This window comes from Sinohyriopsis cumingii, chromosome 11, assembly GCF_028554795.1.
Source record: "Sinohyriopsis cumingii isolate HCF-2022 chromosome 11, ASM2855479v2, whole genome shotgun sequence".
Classification (NCBI taxonomy): Eukaryota; Metazoa; Mollusca; class Bivalvia; order Unionida; family Unionidae; genus Sinohyriopsis; species Sinohyriopsis cumingii.
This window is the reverse complement of record NC_142971.1, coordinates 85,049,725-85,077,604: the sequence shown is the minus strand read 5'-3', so window position 1 is coordinate 85,077,604 and position 27,880 is coordinate 85,049,725. Positions and strand designations below refer to the sequence as shown.

General features: G+C 33.1%; 1 protein-coding gene across 1 annotated transcript in view; it reads left to right on the top strand.

Annotated features, from left to right (window-relative positions):
* LOC149788893 (plexin-A1-like) overlaps positions 1 to 27,880 on the top strand; it is a 159,867-nt gene that overhangs the window by 116,403 nt on the left and 15,584 nt on the right. The window contains exons 19-22 of the mRNA XM_089973565.1: positions 3,385 to 3,468; positions 14,447 to 14,601; positions 23,341 to 23,488; positions 24,767 to 24,907. Coding sequence (XP_089829691.1) covers positions 3,385 to 3,468; positions 14,447 to 14,601; positions 23,341 to 23,488; positions 24,767 to 24,907 — 528 coding nt within the window. The remainder of the gene's footprint in view (positions 1 to 3,384; positions 3,469 to 14,446; positions 14,602 to 23,340; positions 23,489 to 24,766; positions 24,908 to 27,880) is intronic.

Genomic DNA, 27,880 nt, shown 5'->3' with positions numbered 1-27,880 from the left:
GTATCTACAAGGTCTAGATTAAACCAGTTTGTACAATGTCCAGATTAAACCAGTTTGTACAAGGTCCACATTAAACCAATATGTACAAGGTCCAGATTAAACCAGTTTGTACAAGGTCCAGATTAAACAAGTTTGTACAAGGTCCATATTAAACCAGTTTGTACAAAGACCAGATTAAACCAGTATGTACAAGGTCCAGATTAAACCAGTATGTATAAGGTCCAGATTAAACCAGTTTGTTCAAGGCCCAGATTAAACCAGTTTGTACATGGTCCAGATTAAACCAGTATGTACAAGGTCTAGATCAAACCAGTTTGTACAAGGTCCAGATTAAACTAGTATGTACAAGGTCTAGATTAAACCAGTTTGTATAAGGTTCAGATTAAAACAGTTTGTATGAGGTCCAGATTAAACCAGTATGTACAAGGTCTAGATTAAACCAGTTTGTACAAGGTCCAGATTAAACCAGTTTGTACAAGGTCCAGATTAAACCAGTTGGTACAAAGTCTAAATTAAAACAGTTTGTATAAGGTCCAGATTAAAACAGTTTGTATAAGGTCTAGATTAAACCAGTTTGTATAAGGTCCAGATTAAACCAGTTGGTACAAAGTCTAGATTTAAACAGTTTGTGTAAGGTCCAGATTAAAACAGTTTGTATAAGGTCTAGATTAAACCAGTTTGTACAAGGTCCAGATTAAACCAGTTTGTACAATGTCCAGATTAAACCAGTTTGTACAAAGTCCAGATTTAACCACTTTGTACAAGGTCCAGATTAAACCAGTATATACAAGGTCTAGATTAAACCAGTTTGCATAAGGTCCAGATTAAAACAGTTTGTATAAGAATTAGATTAAACCAGTTTGTACAAGGTCCAGATTAAACCAGTTTGTACAATGTCCAGATTAAACCAGTTTGTACAAAGTCCAGATCTAACCAGTTTGTTCAAGGTCCAGATTAAACCAGTTTGTACAAAGTCCAGATTGAACCAGTTTGTTCAAGGTCCAGATTAAACCAGTCTGTACATGGTCCAGATTAAACCAGTTTGTACATGGTCCAGATTAAACCAGCTTGTACAAGGTCCAGATTAAATCAGTTTGTTCAAGGTCCAGATTAAACCAGTTTGTACAAAGTCCAGATTTAACCAGTTTGTTCAAGGTCCAGATTAAACCAGTTTGTACTTGGTCCAGAATAAACCAGTTTGTACATGGTCCAGATTAAACCAATTTGTACAAGGTCCAGATTAAACCAGTTTGTACAAGGTCCAGATTAAATCAGTATATACAAAGTCCAAATTCACTGGGGGTTTTGTGTGTAAATTTCACTATGAATTCTGGGCAATAAATTGGTTCTTTATAACATTTTACTCTGGTTTCATAAAATTGGATTTCAAATATATGGGAATTCATTATATAACCAAAGTGATTAGGATTTGAGCTGTAGATCTCTTGGGGTTCAGTTTGAGTTTCCATTAGTTCGGTGATGGCTGAAGCAGAGTAAAGTGAAAAATCTGAATTTCATTAATCCTTATATGCTGTTGTGAGAGAGAAAATATACAGTTATATTCATGCCGTCTTAGACATTTTATAAATAATAATGGCCAGTGTAAACTTATGAAATATAATGGTTATTCCACTTAAGAGAATGGATGTGTCAAAGTCAGAAAGCCAGCCAATATGAGATTTTATGGGTTAGTGTTCTTATGCGTTATGAAACTTGATAGTGTAATAAACAGTAAGGGTAACATCATACCATTTGGTTGTAGATCTGCATGAAAACTGACTCCTCATCCTTATTGGCATCTTTATATAGTCCTTTTTTAAATAGTCCCTGTAATTCATACAGAAAGGATCTCAAACGAATCACGATTTAATGTTGAATTTACTAAAAAGGTAATAGTTTCTAACATTTGTGAGCCATGCTGGAATTTGTCTGACAATGTTCCTTATTTAGTCATTACTGATTGGAGAATCTGTTTATAAAATAGTTTTTATTTTAAGAGATTAGTAACGAGAGACACATAGAAGAACAGAAAATAAAAATAATTTTGAACAATTCATGCTGCTGCCTTAAATACAGCAATGACAAAATGATCCCATTTTCAAGTTGACAATAGGTATTAATTTAACAACACAAACAACATTTTTAAATAGCACTTATCCATATTTAAAGAAAGACATTTGTTTTGATTTTCACTTAACAATTAACAAGTGTATGTAAATTTGAAATGTTCATCACTTTCACTGGAAATTTTTGTTGACATAGCTTAATTTACTATGCCAGGTAAATGACTAGAGTTCTGGTATCATGTACCTGTATCTCAATGTAACTGCCATTCTCTCATTCCTCCATGAAGTGTGTCAACACTTGCAATTTTTTATTTATCGGTAGATGCAACAGCATTCCAATTTTGGGAGTTTGGAGCTAAGGGGTGTCCAATGGATGTGGAAGTTCACAGAAGGAAACCTGGCCATCTGAGTCATTGTTCTAATTAGTATCACCCCAAGACATAACTTTGTCTCTCCAAAATGTGTGGTGTTAAAGTGCCATTTTGTGTTAATTGAATCTACAGTTGAGATTTCTTTTGTATTTCAATTTCTTTCTTAAGGATCACCTCAGCTCTTCTGGGAAAATTTCCGTTGCCTTCACATGTTAGTTGTAATTCTTTGCTGTGTACTGCTTTATGCTACTTTCTGCTTTGCTAATTTGATTCCAGATTGCAAACTTAAGCTGCCTTTGGCTTTGTTTTAACGCTTGTGAAAAATTTACAGAGCAGAGGGCACAGTTTGTATGATTCTATGTTATGGATATTCCATTTATGACAGTCTCATGAACTTTGCTCAGTGCTGCCATCTGTAGCAATAGTCATGGCTGAGCTAAAGTTGGAGGGATCATAATTTGTCTTCTTTCTGCTGGAATTTAGTTGGAGGGATCATACTTTGTCTTCTTTCTGCTGGAATTTAGTTGGAGGGATCATACTTTGTCTTCTTTCTGCTGGAATTTGTTCCTCTTATCATTAACGTCAAATCGCACATGGTAGGAGATGACTACAATGCATGTACTGTACATTTCTCTGATAGTTGGCAGCTTGTTTCCAGTGTCCACTCTGCTACTGGTTAGATGGCAACTGTCATATTGTTGATAATTATAAAAGCCACAGCCAGCCGAAAATAAGAGTACTACAAAATGTTTTCATGGGTGTATTCTGACCAATCTAATTCACAGAAAGTGATATGTTGTCATGTTGACATATAAATAATAATAAACCACATATACTGTATGTACAGTGTACCAATCCATGATTCTAAAGTGTCCATGTAGATTGGTGCTAAATAATATTGCAAATTAAGTAGGACATACATTGAACAGTTTATGCATGTCTTGCAGGTGAAACCGGAAGATGAGTCTCAGAAGAGAGGCAAGACCAAAGACTTGGTAGAACTGTACCTCAACAGACTCCTTAGTATGAAGGTAGGAATTGTGCATATGAAGTTGTTAGGGAGAAAACAGAAGTGTCTCAAATTGTCTATTAACATATATACACACTTAAAGTCAAACAGACACAACCATTTTTGAGCTACAAAAAGCCAATATATCTTTGATGCTCCTTTAAGTCTTGTGTATTTTGCAAGTCAGATCCATCTAAAGGTGATTCAGAATTACACTTTTGGAAAAATAAACAAGCCCAACTGGATAGATTGATTGATAGATATATACAGATACATAATTAGATAGATACAGTCAAACCCTTTTATCTCGACCACCGTTATCTCTAGAACTCGTGTATGTCAAGCGTTTTGGTCTGGTCCCAAACAAATCCTTCTTTCTTATGCTCATTTTCACCCGCTTGTCTCGACACCTATTAAATTTATAACCCCATTATGTCGGGCATAAGTTTCAGTCCAAAGTAACATGTAGACCTGTTTAATTAGACAAAATGCAACTTTAGCAGCAGAGAGGGTGAACAAACCATTTGCTGGAGGGTCCATTTTTGAAAATTAAAGCTTAAAATGAAAATCAAAGGTTAATAACGTCATTGTTTTGTTTACCGTGACACTTATTTGTGGTTGCACCCTCTCTGCTTCTATAATGTGTGCGTAATTAAATCATTATTATATCAGTCTCTCAACCAAAGATTTTATCAAGACCTATAAGATATCACAACCGAAAATCATGTAAATTTATCGTAATAAATCTGTGTGGGGTAGATTGTACAAATATAAAAAATAATATGGATCTATATTGTGTTCAGTGCATAGCATCCACCCCCACAAGTGGATTAACAACAATAATAACAAAAAATAAAAAACCTGCACTTACAGATAAATGTGTGAAATGTGGTACAAATAAATATAAATTTATTTCATCTTTTACGAAGACAGGTGTTGATATCACTGCTTCATTAGTAAAATTACCAGGAGTTCCATGGGCTAAATACCCAGGAAAAAGACATCTTACAGGATATAATTATTGTTGTCCAGGAACCCGACTTGATATCGGGCTTGACGAGCGAGATCAACCAAGACCTTTAGAGTATCCAGTAAATGCAATTGATCAAGCATGTGATGTTCATGCAGTGGCACATGAACAATTGTGCACATGCCACTAAAATCCAACAAATAAATAAATCATGTCACATCAGTGATGTAGCTTATTAAAGTAAAGATTTACAGCAATGAATATTGCAGATGTGAAGTTGATTCACTTGTTAGATTCCATAAAAAATAAATCTTTCAGAGAATCATTAGCTATTTGGTTGGTAAGATATGCGATTAAAGGTAAACTTGTATATGGGGATGGTAATTAATCAACTAAATGTTATAAAATAATGGAATCGATTTATTATAACCCAAGAGGATATTGAAGGGGTAGAGCAGCGATTAATAAACTCGCTGATGCAGGAAATGTTACACGTTCTCTTGCTGCAAATTGGTTAGCATGACAGGCAATATGGCAAATCTAACTACCACCTCCTAAAAAATTTAGCATGCACATTTTGAAATCAGCACTTCTAATGAAGTTCATCAGGCAGATATTTTATTTTTACCACAAGATACTATTAAAATTGTTTTGACATCAATCGTGTACATACAAATGCACATAAATGGTCGTTGACTTTGCAAGTAGGTATAAAAAAGCAGAACACTATGAACTAAAACTGTACAGCAGTTGAAATTGTATCTGCTTTTGAATGAATTTATCAATGAGGACCCTTGTGATGGCCACAGTTACTACAGGTTGATTCTGGCAAAGAATTTCTTGGTGCTATATCATCTCTGATGAAAAAACATAATGTCAAAATTAGACAAGGACATACCACCTTTCATCATGATCAGGCAATTGTTGAATGATTTAATGGAACACTTGATGAGTGGTTATTTGGATATCAATATGCGAAGGAAATAATTCAGAAAGATATGAGATCTTGCAAATGGGTTGTAAGATTACCATGTTTTCCTCGTCATTTTGTTCCAACATCAGTAACATATATCCAGGAGATCCACCTGATGGAATCAGTGGAACACCATGAAATTGTGGTAGATATTGTAAATTTCATAATTCCAGGTACTGTGAACCTGTATATACCAGTAACCTCAGCATGATGTTTGATGGATTTATTAAGTGGTAACCATAATGTTTGTCCAGACGCAACTGTATATACTGAACTGTCAGTAATTTTTTTGTCAGAGACTTTAGTGTTGATGACTGGTTGACTTCCAAAAAATTCATTAATGGACCTATTTATGTTTCTACAAAAACTCATAAACAATTGTACATGATTAGAATAATCAGTTCTAAATGAGGTCATTTCATTATTAACTGAAACTAACGAGTTCATGATTGGGTGGTTCTTATTATCGATGTATTTCTTCATTACAGCATCAATGTCTGATTCTGGTTCTCCATGGTCAGTCATTTTATTATTAGACATATTGAGAAGACCAGTCATGGTATCACTGGAGTTTTGTATTCGACCATGAATATCATCTGATATCATTGATATAGTAACACTGGGTTTAATTTTTCCATTGCTATCAAACACAGCTATGCTATTTTCAGTTACTCCAATAATTTTAACGATAATATCTTTCAATGAAAGAATGCTTGTTTTTAATTTTCCTTGCTTATCTTGAAATACAACCACTTCGTTTGGATCTACATTTGCAAGATTTAATAATTCAAATATTTCACTAATCTGTTTACTTATGTTTTCATAGGTTATTCCATTGGTTTTTTGTTTTTGTTTATTAGAAGATCTTCCATAAATATCAACCATTATACTTTAAGATCTGTTTGAAATGATGGACCATCTGCTTGTGTATTCATACATGACTTTATGAGGTGGTAATGTTGATGATGACACAGTGTTGAGTACAGAAATTACTTTACAGTCGCATATTGGTGGATCGGTTATTGTTTGTGTTGGTAATGTTGAATACCAGACTGGAGTTTTTATTGTGTTTACATAATTTAAAAATTCTTTTGGTGGAGCCAACCCATACAAATCAAAATAAATAATTCCACGTGGATCAATCGCGTATGCAGCCCAATGAGTACCTGAACCAGAACTTTTATTGATATTGATGATACCGGTTTCAATATTATTTGGTTGTTTGGGTAATTTATCATGCATAAAAACACCATTAATTTTTTATATTTAATTTTTTAGCAGCATTGAGTAAATCAAAATTGGACATAGGAAGAATCAGCGAAGTGTCCCTGGAAGTCTCAAACCTTTTCCTTGCTAATGAGGGGTAGCTATAAATATTAGAGCCATTCCCTTTTTTCCTTCCTTGTCCTAGTACCTTTTTTTGCTGCTAATCCATCAGCAGCTCCAACAGCACCAAGTGCAGCTGCTTTTGCAACAGCTGGGGCTACAGCAGCTAATAAAGCTGGTATAGCTGGTATAGCTGCAAGAAGTGGAAATATACCACTCATTTTAATTGAGTCTTAACTACAACAGCAGAAAGATTAAGTCTAACACCGGTTTTTGATTCTTTGGCATCATTGAAATGCCTGCATTGACATTCTGATAATGATTTGTTTTGACCACCTGTGATCTGATCTTCTTTTAGTGATATTTGTATTCCTCAATTTTTTGCTGATTTTGATTGAAGTTTTTTAAACTGACCAGGAGTCAGAGTAACGCTAACATGATAATATGACATTGTGAGTCTATTAAGTACATATTTTTTACTGGTGCGTCAATAACTCTCATTTGTCCACCAGTACATTCAAGTAACATTGCTTTATCACTGAGTATAACTGCAATTGCTCTGGAATTAACACCACCACTGGTGTTTATGATTTCTTGAAAATGAATATCAACGACAGATTGTTTAAATAAATCTATATGTTCCAGTGAAAAGTAACAGATTGGATACAGTGTTGTGAAATTTAGCTGTAATATTTGTAAACCAATGTCAACATTTTGATCACGTCCCATCAAAGTCATTAAATAATGATATACATGTGCTATGTAAATTTGATCAAAGTTAACGATATATCTTCAGATGATTCTTGATGTCCGTTTATCCTTAAGGAAACGTCACTAACTCCAAGTCTGTCAAATATCATTGGACTTTGTTCTTGAGAGTTTAATCTTTCAGCATTTTGAAAAGCAATAAATATATGTTGTGGTGCAGAAACACCTTGTTGTGATGCTATATGCCATGTAAATAAAGCATCAACTACACTTTGAACACTATCTCTAGTCATCGTCTACCATGATAACAATGATTTACCACCTGAATTCATAAAAGCAAGTAATTTTTCTTCTTCAACAAGTGATGGAGTCATTACTGGCATCCACAGTGAAAGTTTAAATAATATTACTTTACCAGCAGCAACAGCGTTTGGTCGCCAGATTGCATCATTGTCTTCACCTTTTCTTACAAGTACAATTGTATGCTTAGCTCTGAAAATGACCTTTGTAACATTTCTACAAAATCCAAAGACGTGGGACAATAGAATTGAGCATGAAAATCTTCAATGATAACCTTTCAACATTAATCAATGAATTCTGCATCCTAAATTAAAATCTGGATTAGGTCTTAATATCAAATTAGCATCAGCATCTATTCCAGCTGGTTGTGGATCAGTCGCAGTGTTCCATGCTGTTTGTGCCATTAAATGTCTGTTGTCAGGATGGTCTAAATTTTCATTTGCAAACATCATTGACAAGCCAGCTGATCTTGTATAATCATCTGAATATCTTGCTAGACCTACTATCGTTGTAACAACATCAACATTATCCGGAATTGATTCAATCTCTTTTCCATCAGTCATGTACACAGCACTTCTGAATAATGCCATAATACCATTGTTAACAAAACCAACTATGGCATCAGCTCCATATGGTATATTAGCGACGACATCTGTTACAATTTCTTCTACTTCAGTAAATGCTTCAGCTGGTAAGAAATATCTGATTGTATCCTAAACTTGTAATTCAATTCATCCACATTGATTTGGCTGTTGTGCTTCATAAGAATAATACTAATAATTATGAACAGATTCATCTTTAAGAATTGGTGCATCCATATCAGATGCTGGATTGGATATACGCTTACACATTTTGTTATAATTATGATTGTCTAACTCGAAGGCCACTTCCTGCTATTAAACTTGTATTTTTTCTGACTGAGTATATCAGCCAATTCTGCTAATTTTGGATTTGCAGCTTGATTTCTTTTTTAACTGGTATTTGCAGTCATAACTTCAGTAGTGGGTAATTTTACTGGTTGTGGTTTTCTTCATACTAATCAAGCTAATCTTTCTTTGATTGCTGAAAATGCTTTACTGACAACATTACCAACAGCACTGATACCTTTATTGCAAATAGTGTCAATAGTTTTCATTCCTAATTGTTTTGCAGTTGGTATTGGTTTTGGAGTTATTCTCTTAACACATTTGGCCCTGGAGGTTTTTGTAAGTTTTTTGCCTGAATTGCGAGTCAGAAAGACATTTTGGGGGCTTTTTCTGTATTCATCGTAATACATCGGTTTTCAACAAATTTGCCCTGAGAGTCATGCTTAGTTGTATTAGAAACATTGTTTTCCATTGGTTATTTTGCTTGTGCTTGAGCAGAAGGGTAAAAGTTGGATTTTTTTATTAATTTATTTTGTGTTTTGTGGGTTTTTTTGCTTAACGGATCCATCATTTTCATATGGAGACCACTCTTTATTCCAAATGCCCATCTTATCCTAGTTTTTGTAAAGGTTCACCTGTCTGGTGCAGTTCAGACCAGTCTGCCTTAGATCTGAGGCCAAAAGGTCTAAAATCCAGACACAAAATCATGTTCTGACCATGAGCAAACTTTGGTTGAAAAAAAATGGGTCCAGAAAATAGGTTTTTCCCTCTGTATTTTGTAGTGCAACTAGAACTTACCAATCATTTGTTATCATTGTAGAGCTATATCTGTCTGCTTTTTTGGAATATCACCGACTTTGATGTATCTTAGATGACCTTGAATAAGGGTACAGCCTCATCATGCCTACAAGTGGGATTGGGGCCAAATGAGTTAAATAAACCTTGAACAACATCACCGAGTCCATCTCCGTAGATTGCTTTGTATGCTGATAATTGTGAATTTATTGTTCTGACCATTACAGGTCCATGTTGACCATTATGTATGATCATTTTTTAAATTACAAGTTGATATTCGGGGGCCCCAAGTGGCCAAGTGGTCTAAAGCGCTGTTTGTTACGGATCACTGCCATCTCACCTCTGTCTGCAGCGGTTCGAGTCTAAGATTCAGCCAATGTGGGTATGTGAGAAAGCTTGTCAGTAGCTTCTCGTGGGTCGGTGGTTCTTTTTGGGGTTTTCCCGGGTTCTTCCTCCACCATTAATACTGGCCACCATATATAGCCTATCGTGTGCTGAAAAATGGCATTAAACCCCACAACAACAACAAGAAGTTGATAATCACAAGTTTCAATTGCTGTAATAATCATTGATGATTTCATAAATGAGAGACTAATAAAAATTAATATGCATAATACCTCCTGCAAATAATGTTCAACATATATAAGATATTTCATTAATAATTTCTGGAGAATTATTTCCAGCTCGTTTTCCTCCAGTCAGAATTTCTAATAGTTCAACATCAGAAAGAACACTGTTAGGACAAGTATTAAGGCTGCTTCCTTGAGTAACAAAACCACTTACAGTAGCACCAGGAGGTGTGCCAGATTCTCTTTGTCTTACATCCTTTTTAAATTGATTAAAATTAGTGTTGTCATCTTCAGCAAGTTAATTAGTAAATATGGAATATACATCTTTAACCCAATCATCTTTCGCCCTAGATCCAACATATTCAGGTTTTGCATATTTTTCTGTTTGATTGTATCTGTATGTGGCATTATTTACTGCATCTATGTATTTTGATCTCATGACCCTTAGTCATAAATTTATTCTTAATATTAAATACTTGTAGAAATTGTGGTTGTGAAATTTGTGGTTTCGGAGATTGTAGTTTAAAAGATTATGGTTGAGGTTGTTCTTGAATTTTTCATTTTAAAAATTTGTGGCTCTGGAATTTTTGGTTGAGGATTTTGTGATTTTTGTGGCTCAGGTGGAGGATTTTGTGACTCTGAGATTGTTGTTGTTTACATAAATCAGTATAAAAATTATTTATTTTTTCAATATGCGCATTATATTTTGCATCATCTTTTCTAGCCTGATTTTTGTTGTAAATATATATGATATACCCATTTTTAATTTGTAGCTAGATTAAAAGGATTGTCAGCCTGAAAACAAGGGAGTGCTGCCTTTGCATGCCAGGGCTTAGGTCACATGCACTGGCAGAAGACTTGGAAATATCACTTGTAAATAAAGAATCTAAAATACAACTGAAACCAAATTTTTTATTGTATAAAATACAGTGTATATACAGCAAAACACAATTATTATTATAAATACAGGTTGTTGGGACTTGCACAAAAAGTGGAAGCTATATACCTTCTAGCAAACACAACAGTTGTTGTTGTAGGGTTTAACACCATTTTTCAGCACATGAAAGGCTATACATGGTGGCCAGTATTAATGGTGGAGGAAGAACCCAGGAAAACCCCAGAAAGAACTACCGACCCACGAGAAGCTACTGGCAAGCTTTCTCATGTACCCACATTGGCTAACACCACACTAAACTACATTGACTTGACGCTTTGACGCTTGCAGTGGATAGTATTTAATTTACCAGTAATATTTCAAAATCCAAATAACTGTTGATACAAGTATTGTATAATGAATACCATGATGAAACGGATGAACACAGTGCATACCATATAAAAATTTGTGATCAAGATTTGTGTCATAAAAACATAAAAATATTTGAATTCTTTGTATTTTTGTGTATTGCAAGCATCTGAATTCTCCAACGTTACTCTAGATTTATACAACTTTTTGTATGTTGCACTTCTAAGACAGCCCATACTCTGCATGAATTAAATTTTCAGTAAGAATGGTCGACTTGTTAGAGAGTATAAATGGTATGATGGGAATGTCCAAATTATAATTGGAACAGGTGTGATATCTTTTGGTGCAGATGTAAGAGATCCTAGTGATCATCTTCTGTAAGCTTTAGATCTAGTGATCATATTCTGTAAGCTTTAGATCTCTAGTGAACATATTCTGTAAGCTTGAGATCTAGTGATCATGTTCTGTAAGCTTGAGATCTAGTGATCATATTCTGTAAGCTTGAGATCTAGTGATCATATTCTGTAAGCTTGAGATCTAGTGATCATATTCTGTAAGCTTGAGATCTAGTGATCATGTTCTGTAAGCTTGAGATCTAGTGATCATATTCTGTAAGCTTGAGATCTAGTGATCATATTATGTAAGCTTGAGATCTAGTGAACATGTTCTGTAAGCTTGAGATCTAGTGAACATATTCTGTAAGCTTGAGATCTAGTGAACATATTCTGTAAGCTTGAGATCTAGTGAACATATTCTGTAAGCTTGAGATCTGGTAATTTCATTCTGTAAGAGGTAATCATTTGTTCAAAGGTTTTGCACAATTCTTCTATGTGCATTGACCAAAAATGTAAAGTATTATGTAGGGTGTGTATGTGCATTGACCAAAAATGGAAAGTATTCTGTAGGGTGTGTATGTGCATTGACCAAAAATGGAAAGTATTCTGTAGAGTTCTATAAGTCACAGATTTTAAAGTATATGCACTTAGTTATGCACAATTCTTTTTATCTGTAGGCTGCTGAATCATTTCTCCAGCAAAATCGTTTCAGAAAATATTGTTATCATGTTTTTACTTTGATTGATGATTTACAGGGCAATCAATGTATTCTTCTAGATCAGACCTAAATCACTTGTTTCAGCAAATGGCAGTATTCACTCACAAAATTGTATTATCTTCAGTGTTTTGTTTTATATCTTCTCCTCTTAGCTATTGATGCATCTGATCTTTTGTTAAGTACTGAATTCATGAATACAGATTTGCTTGCAGATGTGTATATATCTAGTTCCAATGCTAAGGACTCCAGCCTTATTAGAGTTCAAAGTTAGGCACAACAAAATAAGTTGGTAATACATGCATATAGAATAAAGTTTATAATGCGGGGTACATCAATTTGAGAAATCAAAACTATTTTTCATAATAAATATGTGTAAGTTGGAAAATGTCATGGATGACGAACATTATGTGTATCTGTAGATAATAATTTACATTGAGACTACCATGTTGACAATACAGCAAAACCCCATATCCAGAACCTCACTAAACTGGAATCCTCTTAAACCAAGACAGTTTTCTTGTCCTGGCTTGTTTCCTTTTTTAATTTCAATACTGGTAATGAATTGTTCCCTTTTTAATTTCAATACAGAGGTATTGAGTAAACTAAAATCCTTTGTCCTAAAATGAACCCCATAAAACCTTACTCAAGCATGACTAGATAGCTGCCAGATCCCATTTGTGAGGTCCAAAAAAAGCAAAAAATAAACCATGTCCATTACATGCAATTGTACAGATTATGGCCAGTGTTGACAATAGGATAATGTTAGTCTTTATACCTGCCTCAAGCATCAGTCTTGAAAGTTAAATTTTTGTAGAACCATTGGTTGTGCAAGTCGAAGCAGCTTATGTTTTTTGGCTGGTCATCCATGTCTGATACTACACACCTAAATGATCCTCAGTCAATGAATTTTGGAATTGGAACAAGACAGGCGTACTCACCTTTCACAATAGTGTCAACAAAGACCAGCAAAAAATAATTTTGCAACCATGTTGTCTCACATTTTCCAGCTAGCAACATAAAAATGTCAGTTTCCATAAATGTGCTCTTGTTGAAACAAAATTAGTGTAAACAATAACTCAATAAATATTTAGTGTAAACAATAACTCAATAAATACAAATAGAAACCATGATTAGTGTATTAGTAAACCAAAGTTGGTACAAACCAATATTCACATTTTGTTCTAACTAAGGGGACATAACTGATTGCATCTTTTTTTTAGTGAAGTCTGAAGAACTTGGTAAACCAAAAACCCATCAAGACTAAAATTTCTACTTGGCCCCATTTGTGTTCAGTCTTAAATTTTCTCAGTATTTGTAAAATACCATCTTAAAAAATTGCCTTACTCAGTAAAATTAATAAAAAGTTTATTTACAGAAACTCATATTCTGTATTACAGTGCATATAATCTTCCAACTTTTTATTCCTGTTTTACTGTTTTTGGAAACTCTGCCAAATCTCATCTTGATACGAAATTATAAACTTCAGACAAATGGCAGCATGTGTTATTTTATATGCACCATTTTAATTTTCACCAAAAGAACTGTGTACAGAATTAAAATGGCTTACATTGTATGATAGGCTAGATTTTTTGTCTGTGCAGTTTTTGTACATCAATTCTGCATGGAGCTAACCAGAGTACCTGCAGGTTTTTTTCAGGCCTTATTCAGCACTTTTTACCAATCGGGTCAACATCACATGAAGTTTTCATCCACCGAAACCAAGCATAGGGCAATTTAAGAAAAACCAATAGTGCTTGAGCGCTGTTCAATGAAATATTCTTCCACTTCATGTAAAATCATGGAAATATTACAATATTTAGAAATATATCATAAGTATGTACAGTTTACCAATACTAATAGAATTTAGTATTTATAATACATAAGACATGTTAAGCTTAATAAAAATTACTATTTTATTATATTGTTATACTTCTTATTAAAGCTTGAAAGGTATTATTATTATTATTATTATTATTACTATCATCATTATTTATTTATCATTATTATCACCATCCAAAACATCAGCAAGAAACACAGTAACATTTCAGCTACTTTTCTTGTAGAAAGTAGACTTGTGGAGTGAGACTGAATTCTGGAATTGTTTTGAGATTGTACCTGCTGGACACATCTTTAGTCTCCATACGAAAGATGCAGAAGTGTTATTTCTTTGAAACTGATCAAATTTGATTCATTTCAGATCTCCATCTTGCCATACATAAAGGAATTATTTGACAGTATTCTTGATGCAAATGGAGTTCCCAGCATGGTGAAGACCCTCTACGATCTATTGGATGATCTGGCAGACCAGCATAAGTTAGACGAAGATACACTGCATGTTTGGAAAAGTCATAGGTAAATATTTTAGCTCACATTTGTCGTTATCCTCCTATACTGTAAAGTGACATGATAGCTCATGACTCAGTTGGTAAAGTGTCAGATTTGCAATCAAAGGGTCATGGGTTGGCTACCTGCCAAGGCCAGAAAAGGTCCTGTCATCATATAGACAAAAATGCGTTAAACAGTGTTGTAAAAGAACAATATGATCTTCTTATTTGTAGTGACATACAAGTTTAAACTTGTTGTCTTGCCTACAACAAAGTCAGCAAAGAGGAAAATTGGGTCACAAAAACAAAATGAGCAGCCTTGGAAATTGTTGGTCATGAGAGTTAAAAGGTTGAGGTAAGGTTGTAGTCCAGGAGTGTAGCATTATTGGAAACAAATTAAATTTCCAGATAATTATGTCTTCCGAAATGGTAACAGATATGATTATCTTTAGACTTGTTACATAAGGAACCACCTGCTTTTTGTAATTGTATATTTAATGTTATTGATGCTCCTAGTATATGTATGTATGTATATATATATATATATATATATATATATATATATATATATATATATATATATATATATATATATATATATATATATATATATATATATATATATATATATATATATATATATATATATATATATATATATATATATATATGTATGTATGTATATATAGTAATACATAATTCTCTTAGTATATATGCTTAGAAACACTTCATTTTCTTAGTATATATACTTAGTAATACTTAATGCTCTTAGTATATATACTTAGTAACACTTAATGCTCTTAGTATATACTTAGTAATACTTAATGCTCATAGTATATACTTAGTAATACTTAATGCTCATAGTATATATTTAGTAATACTTAATGCTCTTAGTATATATACTTTGTAATAGTTAATGCTCTTAGTATATACTTAGTAATACTTAATGCTCTTAGTATATATACTTAGAAATACTTAATGCTCTTAGTATATATACTTAGTAATACTTAATGCTCTTAGTATATACTTAGTAATACTTAATGCTCTTAGTATATATACTTAGCAACACTTAATGCTCTTAGTATATACTTAGTAATGCTTAATGCTCTTAGCATATACTTAGTAATACTTAATGCTCTTAGTATATATACTTAGTAATACTTGATACTCTTAGTATATACTTAATAACACTTAATGCTCTTAGTATATACTTAGTAATACTTGATGCTTATAGTATAAATTTAGTAATACTTAACGCTCTTAGTATATATACTTTGTAATAGTTAATGCTCTTAGTATATACTTAGTAATACTTAATGCTCTTAGTATATATATTTAGAAATACTTAATGCTCTTAGTATATACTTAGTAATACTTAATGCTCTCAGTATATATACTTAGTAATACTTAATGGTCTTAGTATATACTTAGTAATATTTAATGTTTTTAGTAAATATACTTAGTAATACTTAATGCTTTTTAGTAAATATACTTAGTAATACTTAATGCTTTTTAGTATATATACTTAGTAATACTTAATGATCTTAGTATATGCTTAGTAATAATTAATGCTCTTAATATATACTTAGTAATGCTTAATGCTCTTAGTATATATACTTAGTAATACGTAATGCTCTTAGTGTATACTTAGTAATACCTAATTCTCTTAGTATATACTGAGTAATACTTAATGCTCTTAGTATATATACTTAGTAACACTTAATGCTCTTAGCATATACTTAGTAATACCTAATTCTCTTAGTATATACTTAGTAATACTTAATGCTCTTAATATATACTTAGTAATACTTAATGCTCTTAGTATATATACTTAGTAATATTTTTGCTGTTAGTATATACTTAGTAATACCTAATTGTCTTAGTATATACTTAGTAATACTTAACGCTCTTAGTATATACTTAGTAATAGTTAATGCTCTTAGTAAATATACTTAAAAATACTTAATGGTCTGTGTATATATATATATACTAAGTAATACTTAATGCACTTAGTATATATACTTAGTAATACTTAATGATCTTAGTATATATACTTAGTAATACTTAATACTCTTAGCATATATGCTTAGTAATACTTAATGGTCTTGTTATATACTTAGTAATACTTGATGCTATTGATATATATGCTGTTATGTGTATTTAATTTATATTGCATGATTAATCTTTGTTCGTGATTTAGGGATATAGTTTTTTGCCTACCTGATTATTGTCTTGTTTTGTCTACCTGATTTTTGTCATGATTATAAGTAGCTTATCAAATTTTTAATTTCAGGCCTTGTTTACTTTTTGATAGAATGTTCTATTAGAAATCATTTACTGTTCCTAACAATACAATTGCATCATAGGTCAAGTGACCAAACAATACCATTGCATCATAGGTCAAGTGACAGTCTATACAGAGGAAACTTGGCAAACAGTTATTCATTCCTGTTTTAAGATCAGTCTCTTGAGTCACTTATAGTTGTGTTCAGATATAATTTAAGAGGCATTGTTTATTCAATTTATTCATTGGAATTGCAAAGTGCTCGTTGTATATTTGGAGTAAATCACTATTTTGGAATTATTGAGGACTCATTCAAAGACATTCTGGATTGTATGATATGATAAATAAAGACATTCAAGATCATTGAAATTCATTCTTTACTTTTGGACTTGTGATAAAACATTGAGAATTTTATGGGATTTAATTCACAATACTGTGTGTTTTGAATTTTCACTTTGTATTTTAGGGAAATAAATTATTTGTTGATTTTATTACACTGGTTGGATTTGCTTTCTGTTACATAGTTTAACTCATTCAGTCCCAGAGGCTTTTGTCGTTTTTGCCAGAAATGTGCATAGGAAAGACATTTGAGAGGCTATTTCTGAATACATCGTAATACATCAGCTTTCAGCCGATTTTCCATGAGACTAATGCCTAGTTGTATTAGAAACATCATTTTCCATTGGTTATTTTGCTTGCGCATGAGCAGAAGGGTAAAGGTTGGAGTTCTTTTTTTTTCTCTTTTTTTTTCTTCTTTTTTTTGTTGTTTTTTTTTTGCTTAATGGACCCATCATTTTCGTATGGAGACCGCAATTTATTCCAAATGCCCACCTTATCCTAGTTTTTGCAAAGAATCACCTGTCTGTGTGCAGTTAAGACTGGTATGCCTTAGCTCTGAGGCCAAATGGTCTAAAATCCGGACACAAAATTGCATTCCGACTTTGAGCGAATTTTGCGTTAAAAAAAACGGGTCCAAAAAATGAGCTTTTTCACTCTGTATTTTGTAGTGCAACTAGAACTTCCAAATTATTTGGTCTCATTTTAGAGCTATATCTGTCTGCTTTTTTTAATACCACTCACATTGGTGTATCTTAAATGACCTTGATGCTGCAGAGCTCGGAAGTAGGGTACAGCCTCTTCACGACTACAGACGGGATCAGGGCTGAATCGGTTAAGACAATAGAGTTGTAAATGTACGTAGTAATGCTGGATGCTCCATTATGTATATATACTTATGCCTTATGCTCATAGAATATATAATTAGTAACACTTTATGTTCATAATATATATATTTAATAATGCTTTATGTTCGTAGTATATATGATTAGTAATGCTTTATGTTCATAGTATACATACAGATATATATAATTAGCAATGCTTTATGTTCATAGCATGTATAATTAGTAATGCTTTATGTTCATAATATATTTAATTAGTAATGCTTTATGTTCATAGTATATATAATTAATAATGTGTTATGTTAATGGTATACGTAATTAGTAATGCTTTATGTTCATAGTATATATAATTAGTAATGCTTTATGTTCATGGTATACATAATTAGTAATGCTTTATGTTCATGGTATACATAATTAGTAATTTTTTATATTCATAGTATATATAATTAGTAATGCTTTATGTTCATGGTATACATAATTAGTAATGCTTTATGTTCATAGTATATATAGTTAGTAATGCTTTATGTTCATAATATATATAATTAGTAATGCTTTATGTTCATAATATATATAATTAGTAATGCTTTATGTTCATCTATACGATTCTTTTTAGTGGTTACAGAGGAATCAAATGTAGGTCACCTTGACATAATTTCATGCCTTGTATCCTTACATGTCATCATATATTCCATTTTTAACTCACCAAGCCAATTTATTGTATGGTATTTTGTCCATCATTTGTCTTCAATCATCTATTCAGTATTCTTTGCTTCTTAAAAAACTGGAGCAATTTCTACATGATCTTACATGGAATATGCTGGCTCTTAGGACCTTTCAGAATGTGTTAAGTAGATGACATTCCATTATGTAATATGGCTGTCTTTATACAAAATATATAAACCCTAAGGCAACATTGGAAAAGTCGCTCAGCATGACTTGACCAATTCTAACAAAATCCATTCTAAGATATTACCATTGTTACTGAAGATAGAAAAGCCTTTAAACAGCTTCATCTTAAAAATTGCTCATTGGAATGTTTTACCAAATTTTATTTGAGGTATCATGGTATAACTGCCTTCAGATTTATACAAATCATGGGGATCCATCAGCAGCTATAACTGTCATTACTAAAAATATAAAAACCTTTCAATGACTTCTCGAAGACTACTTAGCAGAATATGACCAAATTTGACAAAAGGCATCCATTTTGAAAGAGATTTCAAAGTGTACAAATGGTGCTGATCTGCAATCAGAGTGTACAGATGGTGCCTATCTTCCATCAAAGTGTACAGATGGTGCCAGTCTGCCAGCAAAGTGTATAGATGGTCCTGATCTGTGCTGATCTGGCATCAAAGTGTACATATGGTGCCCATCTTCCATCAAAGTGATGGTGCTAGTATGCCATCAAAGTATACAGATGGTGCCCATCTTCCATCAAAGTGTACAGATGGTGCCAGTCTGCCAGCAAAGTGTATAGATGGTCCTGATCTGTGCTGATCTGCCATCAAAGTGTACATATGGTGCCCATCATCCATCAGAGTGTACAGATGGTGCCCATCTTCCATCAAAGTGTACAGATGGTGCCAGTATGCCATCAAAGTATACAGATGGTCCTGATCTGCCAACAAAGTGTACAGATGGTGCTGATCTGCCATAAGAGTATACAGATGGTGCGAGGCTGCCATCAAAGTGTATAGATATTTCTGGCCTGTCGTCAGAGTGTACAGATGGTGCTCATCAGCCATTAAAGTGTACAGATGGTACCAGTCTGCCATCAGAGTGTACAGATAGTTGTGGTTTGCCGTCAGAGTTTACAGATGGTGCTGGTCTGCTATTGAAGTGTACAGATAGTTGTGGTTTGCCACAGAGTGTACAGTTGCTGTCAGTCTGCCATTGAAGTGTACAGATAGTTGTGGTTTGCCATCAGAGTGTACAGATGGTGCTGATCAGCCATCAGAGTGTACAGATGGTGCCAGTCTGCCATCAAAGTGTACAGATGGTGCCAGTCTGCCATCAGAGTGTACAGAAGGTACCAGTCTGCCATCAAAGTGTACAGATAGTTGTGGTTTGCCATCAGAGTGTACAGTTGGTGTCAGTCTGTCATTGAAGTGTACAGATGGTGTACAAATGGTTCTAGTCTGTCTTCAAAATGTACAGATGATGCTGATCTGCCATCAGAGTACACACGTGGTGCTGATCTGCCATCATGTTTGGCTGCTGTTACTAAAACTACAAAAATATTTCAATGACATCTCAAAAATCACTCAACAAGTTTGACCAAATTTGACAGAAAGCATCATTGCAATTAATGGCCTTCAAATGTACACAAATGGGGTCAATCCACTATTAAATATTGACACAGTTGACCAAAACTAGACAAACTTTTTGTCAAGAACTGCTCAAAAGAATTTCACCTAAATCTGAAAGAGAGTACCCTTGCATGAAGGGTTTTAAAATTTTTTCAAGTAATACCATCAGATATGGCCACCATTACTAAAAATCCAAAAACATTTAAACAACTTCATCTCAAAATGCTGCTTACAGAATTTTACTGACTTTATGGCTGAAGCAAACCTGACAGCCCAGCATCCAGGATAAATGATATTTATAGTCAGGCCATGTTTGGGACAAATTGGTTTTTGTTTGAGTTGGACAGCTGCACATTTCTGACTTGGGTTCACAGCTTGCATGTAAAATAATCTTTTAGATAAGTCAGTTGATTTTAAAACCAAATGACATTTAAAAAATGTGAATATTTTCAAGGAAAGTTATTACCAGGCCTATCTGCTACCATCAACACTCAAAAGAACAGGTACAACATGTGTATAAGACAAGATATTGTACTAGCCACAGTGTGTCTGTGCCACACTTTGTGGTAAGGGTCAATTCAGTAACTTATATAATCAAATAAAAGTAAATCACTCATTTCAACAAGAGGTACATCCCAGCACATGGCTGTGATAATACTGCTTTAATGATACCAAATTAGACTACTGTGAAATTTGCTGTATCACAATAGTTGTGGTACACAAGTGGCATCATGTTGTGCACTGCTTTATGCAGTATCCAACCAAGTCGGTTAACTGAAGAAATGATTCCTCTTAACCTTACAAGATGGAGTGGGGGAGGGTATGTGTCTGCAAAACTATGGACTTCACTGATGCAGTTACCAACTTGAAAAGACATTAAATGAGAAAGATTTGAAACAGTTATTACATATTTAATAAATTGGGGTGCAGAGAAACCATTCATTGGTACATACATTCATATTTGCTTGAAACATCTAATTTTGCTGACATAAAAACGTATGAATTAGACATTGGGAGTTTCTAAAGAAAAACTTGTATTTAGTCTTGCAGAATATTTTAAATGAAATTCATACAATTGGTTTTTGATATGGATATTATAATGTACTTGATATGAACAATTTAAAAAGTTTGTATAATTGCCTGGAAGAAGTGTATAACTGACTTTGCACTATTGCAGAGCAAAAACAGGGAACAATAATATCTTTGAATATAATATGAAATCCTGCCAGCCCTACAACTTAAATGGTTCTGCTCCAGTCAATGGTTGACAACAGTACAGCTGTACAGGACATGTATAAAACATGAGACTATAGGATTAGAATGACAAAGAAGCTTTTATTTTATGCATGATAGTGATTTGGAACTGAAGTCTGCCTTTCTGACTTTATAAAAATGAGATTAAGGTGAATGGCAGCAGTGTGTGGCAATAAACATGTTTCAACAGTTGTGTTTGATAATTGATTGCACAGGCATTGGTGATCTGTTGTTTTTCCTCACATAGGTTGGTACATTAATTGATTTATAAATTCAGGTGAGAAACTTTTGTAGACCACCACATTGTTTGGTGCTTGGGTATGTATTCAGGCAAACATCAGAGTTTTGTCACTGTACGCTGATTTAGCAATGATTCTACCCAGGATGTACCGAAGACAAACACAGAAAAAGTTGTAATGGATTTGTTGTTAATGATTCAGGAGTAATTAACAGTTATCAACTTTTGAAAGAGTTAACTCAAGATAAGGAAGAAGCAATGATATTTTCATAAAGATTATGACCTATCTTGCCAAATTATTAAGTCAGATTTTGGCACTAAAGCTTTTGAAGAACTTCAAGCAATTCATGAAATTTCAGGAGCCATGCCACAAGCTTGCAGTATTCTATTTGGTTTAATAACAAAGCATGTATAACAGTTTTTCACTGTATTGACAAACTAGAAAGATGCTAAAGGTGAAGTTCAGGAAGATCTTTGTTGGTTGTACTAAATGTAGCTTAATTGAACCTTAAAAGATATGTATAAAACCACATCTTGTGAGGTTTTGACAAATGTAGAATTTACTACATGCTGATTACAGATCTTAATAGTTAGGAAAAATATTATATGAACAGATTTTTTTTTCCATCATGGATCAGCAGGTGAAATTATTGCAAATATTTTTGTTAGTTTTAGAAATGTATCAAATTTATCATGTCTTCATTAATAGCAATGTATTCAGTTAAAAAATCATTAGATAAAGAGATTAGGTATATATATATATATATATATATATATATATATATATATATATATATATATATATATATATATATATATATATATATATATATATATATATATAGAGTTGTCTAGTCACAGTTTTGGTCAATATCATGAACAATAAGTTCTGGTCTTGTTTCATTATTTATATTAAAACAATGGCTTCTCATTTTGATAACTAGAAGCAGAAAAAGTGACTAGAATATTTCTGTAAATTTGCAAAGGTATTCGTTCAAATTAAAGCATTTGAATATTAATTATAAACAAAATTATTCACAGTAGCAGCTGTTTCTTTGTTACTTAAATTATGGGTGTGCGATACATTCTGCAGGATAATGATTTATGAAGAGTTGGACAAATTGAAACAAGTTAAATACCACAGTTTTTTTAGATAGCAAAATATTTTACAATTACTTGCTTATGAGGCATATTCAATGAAAAGGTCATTTTTAGCTCTACTGGTCAATGTAAAAAAATATTTTTGCTACTAAATTTGGTATGTTTGAATTTCACAGAAATATCTGATGGTTTTATACTTTGTAATTCGAAGGAATAAACAAATTATAGAAATAAAGTTCATGTGAATTTCTGTCTTTTTGGCCAAAAGAGGTTTAGTCGCTTCAACAGACATTTTTTATCCTTCATAACCATGACTTAAGACTTAGATCTATCATGCCTGAAGATGCATAAAAAAGCTGCAAATCCTGTACCCTCATTAATTGAAGTCACACATTGCTTTCAGTTATCCAATCCGCTTTTGGGCGTTTCTTATCACCAAGCCAGATGTAGTGTTCGACATCAACAAGCCAGGATACACAGACCAGTGCCTGGAGATAATCAGTCAGACCTTCATCGATAGCTTCTCTACCACCTCCCATAATCTTAACAAGGTTGGTCTATTGTTTCCTAGCTTTTACAATAGGGACATGTGGAAAGTATTTCAGACTCTTTGTTTTATAGGTTTAAGGCCAATAAATGACTCATCTGATGCTTAGAATAACCATGTAGATGTCAAGTATTAAGAAGGTTATCATAAATTATAAAATTGTTTATTGACTTTTTATTTTTGAGGTAGATTTTAATATGGCAAAGTTTTAAAGCAATTTCAGCTTGTAGATTGTTGATATCAGTCTGTCTGAGATCAACACTAAGGTTAGTGTGTATGCTTGAGTCATTTTCTCAGTCACTGTTACTCAAAGAATCAAATGGCTTGGTTTGTACATTTTTGTCCTGAGTAGTACTATACCCATCAGTGAAAGTCTGGTTGATCACTTTAATATATATTTTGGTTCTCGGAATAGGGCCCACCTTTGCTTTACACTAAATTTCTCTGGTTTAGACTTTGTATTTATATTAGTTCCTCAGACACAATTGCTTGCAGAGTCATGTAACATGGGATAAAGCTGTATACCTAATCAATCAAAACTAGGTCACTGTGCTCTATGCATAGTAATATAACCTGATCAGATACATGGTACTACACCATTTAGACAAAACAAAATAATGCAACTTGGTGTATAGATTCAACATGAAGGATTGCTTTAAACTTAATTACAAACTTGGTAACTGTGTCCTATATTTCATATGCAGTGACATGAATTAACCTCCTAGTTTAGCTTGATTTCTTAGACACAGTTGCCTGTAAAGTCAGGTAAGTAGATGTTTCATGAATAGTAGAGCCCTCTTCACTAAAAACAACTGACTCATGTTCCAGTGATCTGCATTAATCTTTTTGCTAAACTTCTTTTCTTCAATGCTGTGTTATATACTTTGATCCATAGGACACAGATTAGGCACATAGTGCCATTAATGGATTTCTTGTCCTCATTTTTTACGGTTCATATTTTGTTCTCATTTCTTTCATGATGAACATTTTGTAATTTAAGTAGGATGCTGAGCCCTAGAGCATTACAATTTGGTTGAGGTTAAGGTATAGGATAGAATAAAGAAGAAGAAACATTAATCATCTAGGATGGATAATGGATTGAATGAGTAAATGTTGGAGAAAGCCTTTGATTAAAACTATGAGTATTCACTGTTAATATATAAGTTTGGATTTGAACTTAATAATGCTAAGTCATTCCTTCATCATTAATTTTTCTTCATTATTATTTTGAACCAAGGTTTGTTTGAACATTAACTGAAGATACTGCTCTGTAACATTCCAGGAGTCTGCTACCCACAAATTACTGTTCACTGCTGAGATGGATGAGTACCGTGACCAGGTTAATGAATTCTACTCAGATGTGAAGTCTGCAACAGCCATCACTGCAATAGATTTCCAGCAGTACATGAAGGAACTCAATAAGGTACAGTCCTCACAATTATAGTCATTTATTTGTTTGTATAAGGAACTCAGTAAGGTACAGTCCTCACAGTTGTAGTCATTTATTTGTTTGTATAAGGAACTCAATAAGGTACAGTCCTCACAATTGTAGTCATTTATTTGTTTGTACAAGGAACTCAATAAGGTACAGTCCTCACAATTGTAGTCATTTATTTGTTTGTATAAGGAGCTTAATAAGATACAGTCCTCACAATTGTAGTCATTTATTTGTTTGTAAAAGGAACTCAATAAGGTACAGTCCTCACAATTGTAGTCATTTATTTGTTTGTATAAGGAACTCAGTAAGGTACAGTCCTCACAATTGTAGTCATTTATTTGTTTGGATATCCAGTTACCTGAATGGAGCTTATGTATAGGATTGATCTGGGCAAGTTAAAAGTTGCCCAGCTAATTAATATTAAAAATTGATTGATCTGGGCAAGTTAAAAGTTGCCCAGCTAATTAACATTAAAAATTGATTGATCTGGGCAAGTTAGAAATTGCCCAACTAATTAATATTAAAAATAGTGGTTGACCCTTATTAGAGACTCACATCAAGATGTCGGAATACTATCATAATCACCATTTAACCTGTCTCTTTATAAACCAGTCTGTTCATCCATTCATACTTCTTGTAACCAGCATAGCTGTACAAGTATTACACATAATTGGATGTCATTTGGTATCATTGACTGACCTAATTTTATGCCTGTCCTTGATTCGTGTGTCATATTTCTCATGACTTTATGCACTTGTTTTAAGATCCTGACATCATTTATAAAGTAAATGATTGATGAAATGAGATTTAAATAAATACTAAAATTCAAATCCAATGAAATACAATAAAATTGTCTAATTTATCAGATGTCATATTTGCATCAAATTTGTAACCCAGCTGTGAGTGTTAACTGTTAAAACCAGGGCCACTATTTGCATGTTGGTTTTCTTTACCCTTTTTGTTAGTAGGAAACCCACCACAGATATTTCTGAGATGACAGAGGCATTGCAAATTCTTGGTTACTATAACATACACTTTTTATATCATGTTTAAAAAGTAAGTCCAGTAGAAAAATATGCATTATGAAATTCTTCATTGGATTATTTTAATATGGAGGTAAAAAAAAATCTAATTGTCACATTCCAATCGTATGTCATATGGCCTTTATTACAGGGGCACAGATCATGGACAAACTTCTAGATACACATAAATTTTGACAGCCAGCAGAAAAACAATAGCTTGCAAAAGATTTAGAGAAAATATAAACACTTTTCAATGACAAATTAATTAAATCAATTCAGCTGAACACTTTGTGACATCAGTAGTTTCTCACAATATTATAATGCTTCTGATGAAATTCACATTAAGGGTATAAACCATGACAGGTGGAGGATATGTATATTGTCTATTGTGCTTGGATGTCTTGTCAGGTCCAGTTATGACAGAGTTATTGCCCTTTTCCCCTCATTATTTGTCTATTGTGCTTGGGTGTCTTGTCAAGTCCAAGTATGACAGAGTTATTGTCCTTTTCCCCTCATTATCACTTATCTACTACAGCAGACTCATTTACTCAGCATAGTTCTGAAACTGATTAGAGTATTCTGATACAGTTTGTGGTGTACATCGTCTCAAACAGTGTGTGTTTTAGAAGAGTTGTGGCTCCATGATAATTCTCATGACTATTTCCACAATATAATTTATAAAATTGTGTTGGATTTCAACCAGATTTTGAATTTGGCTTCAGGTTAATGAGCTCTTGAATCACTATGATTTCCATGGCATTATTTGCAGGAGTGATGGCCCCAGATTGCTCATCCTCTAAGTTTTGTTGGATGTCAGACAAATTTTCTTTAATAATGATGAGACCAGTTGAACTAATTTAGACTCAGGTGTAATTCTAGTGTTCCATATTATAGCTTAGAAGAGTTATGGCACCTGCTTACCCATCCCCCTTACTTTGCTTTCCACAGCATAACTTTATTCAGGAATATTGTGTACCGTATTTACCGTATATGTTGGGACACCATAAATTAATTTTAAAAGTAATTTTTTTTTGCACTCTCTGTTCTGGGACACATAGTTTTTTTTTCAAGTCATAAGTTGTGGGACACCTTTTAAATCATTCGAAAATTACATGTCATAAAATGCACTCCAACTGAAATTTTATTTTAAAAAATATAAAACTGTACTTGAGATAAAACTCGTTAATCCATTGCAGCAACAACTCATCAACACAACCCTTCTCCTGCACATGAACAATCCATTCTTTTGGTACATGAATATGTTTTTTTAGCTTTCTCATACCATGAAAAATTGCTAGAGGCAACACGTCACCTGAAGCAGAAACTGCAAGGACTAAAGTCAGATTTTTTTCAAATATGCACCAGTCTAATCCTCACACTTTTGACCCCCATCTTATCGTCAGTACATCCAAGAATGCCATCAAAGTACACTAGAATTTCATCCATGTTAATGATCACATTATCAGTGAAATCATCAGCTTCTCTTCTGACCTTCACAAATTCATCACATGATTTTATTTTCTCCATATTTTCTGGGCGTCGCTGGGTAACCGATGTCCATGCATGAAGCAATATATTGTGCCACTTTCAAAATTGTTCCATTGTTTTAATTTATTTAAAAAATTCAAATGAATACCGGTGAAAAGGAACCAAAGTTAGCTTCCATATCTCTACCGTCTTTATATATTAAAAAAAATAAATAAGCACACTTAAAAGAATCCATAGTCAGCTTCCAGTGTCAGCTTGCTTTGCAATAAAATAACATTTGTATCAATATCCTTTAAAAAAAAATGGCTTCAGAGTGCCCAAAGTTGACTTCCAAGGTTGGCTTGCTTTGTAATAAAAATAACCTTTGTCTTTGATGTCCTGTTAGACGGTTTGAAGAAGGAGTTTACTGCTCACTTCCAGCTGTGTTTATTCACCACACAGGCTTCTA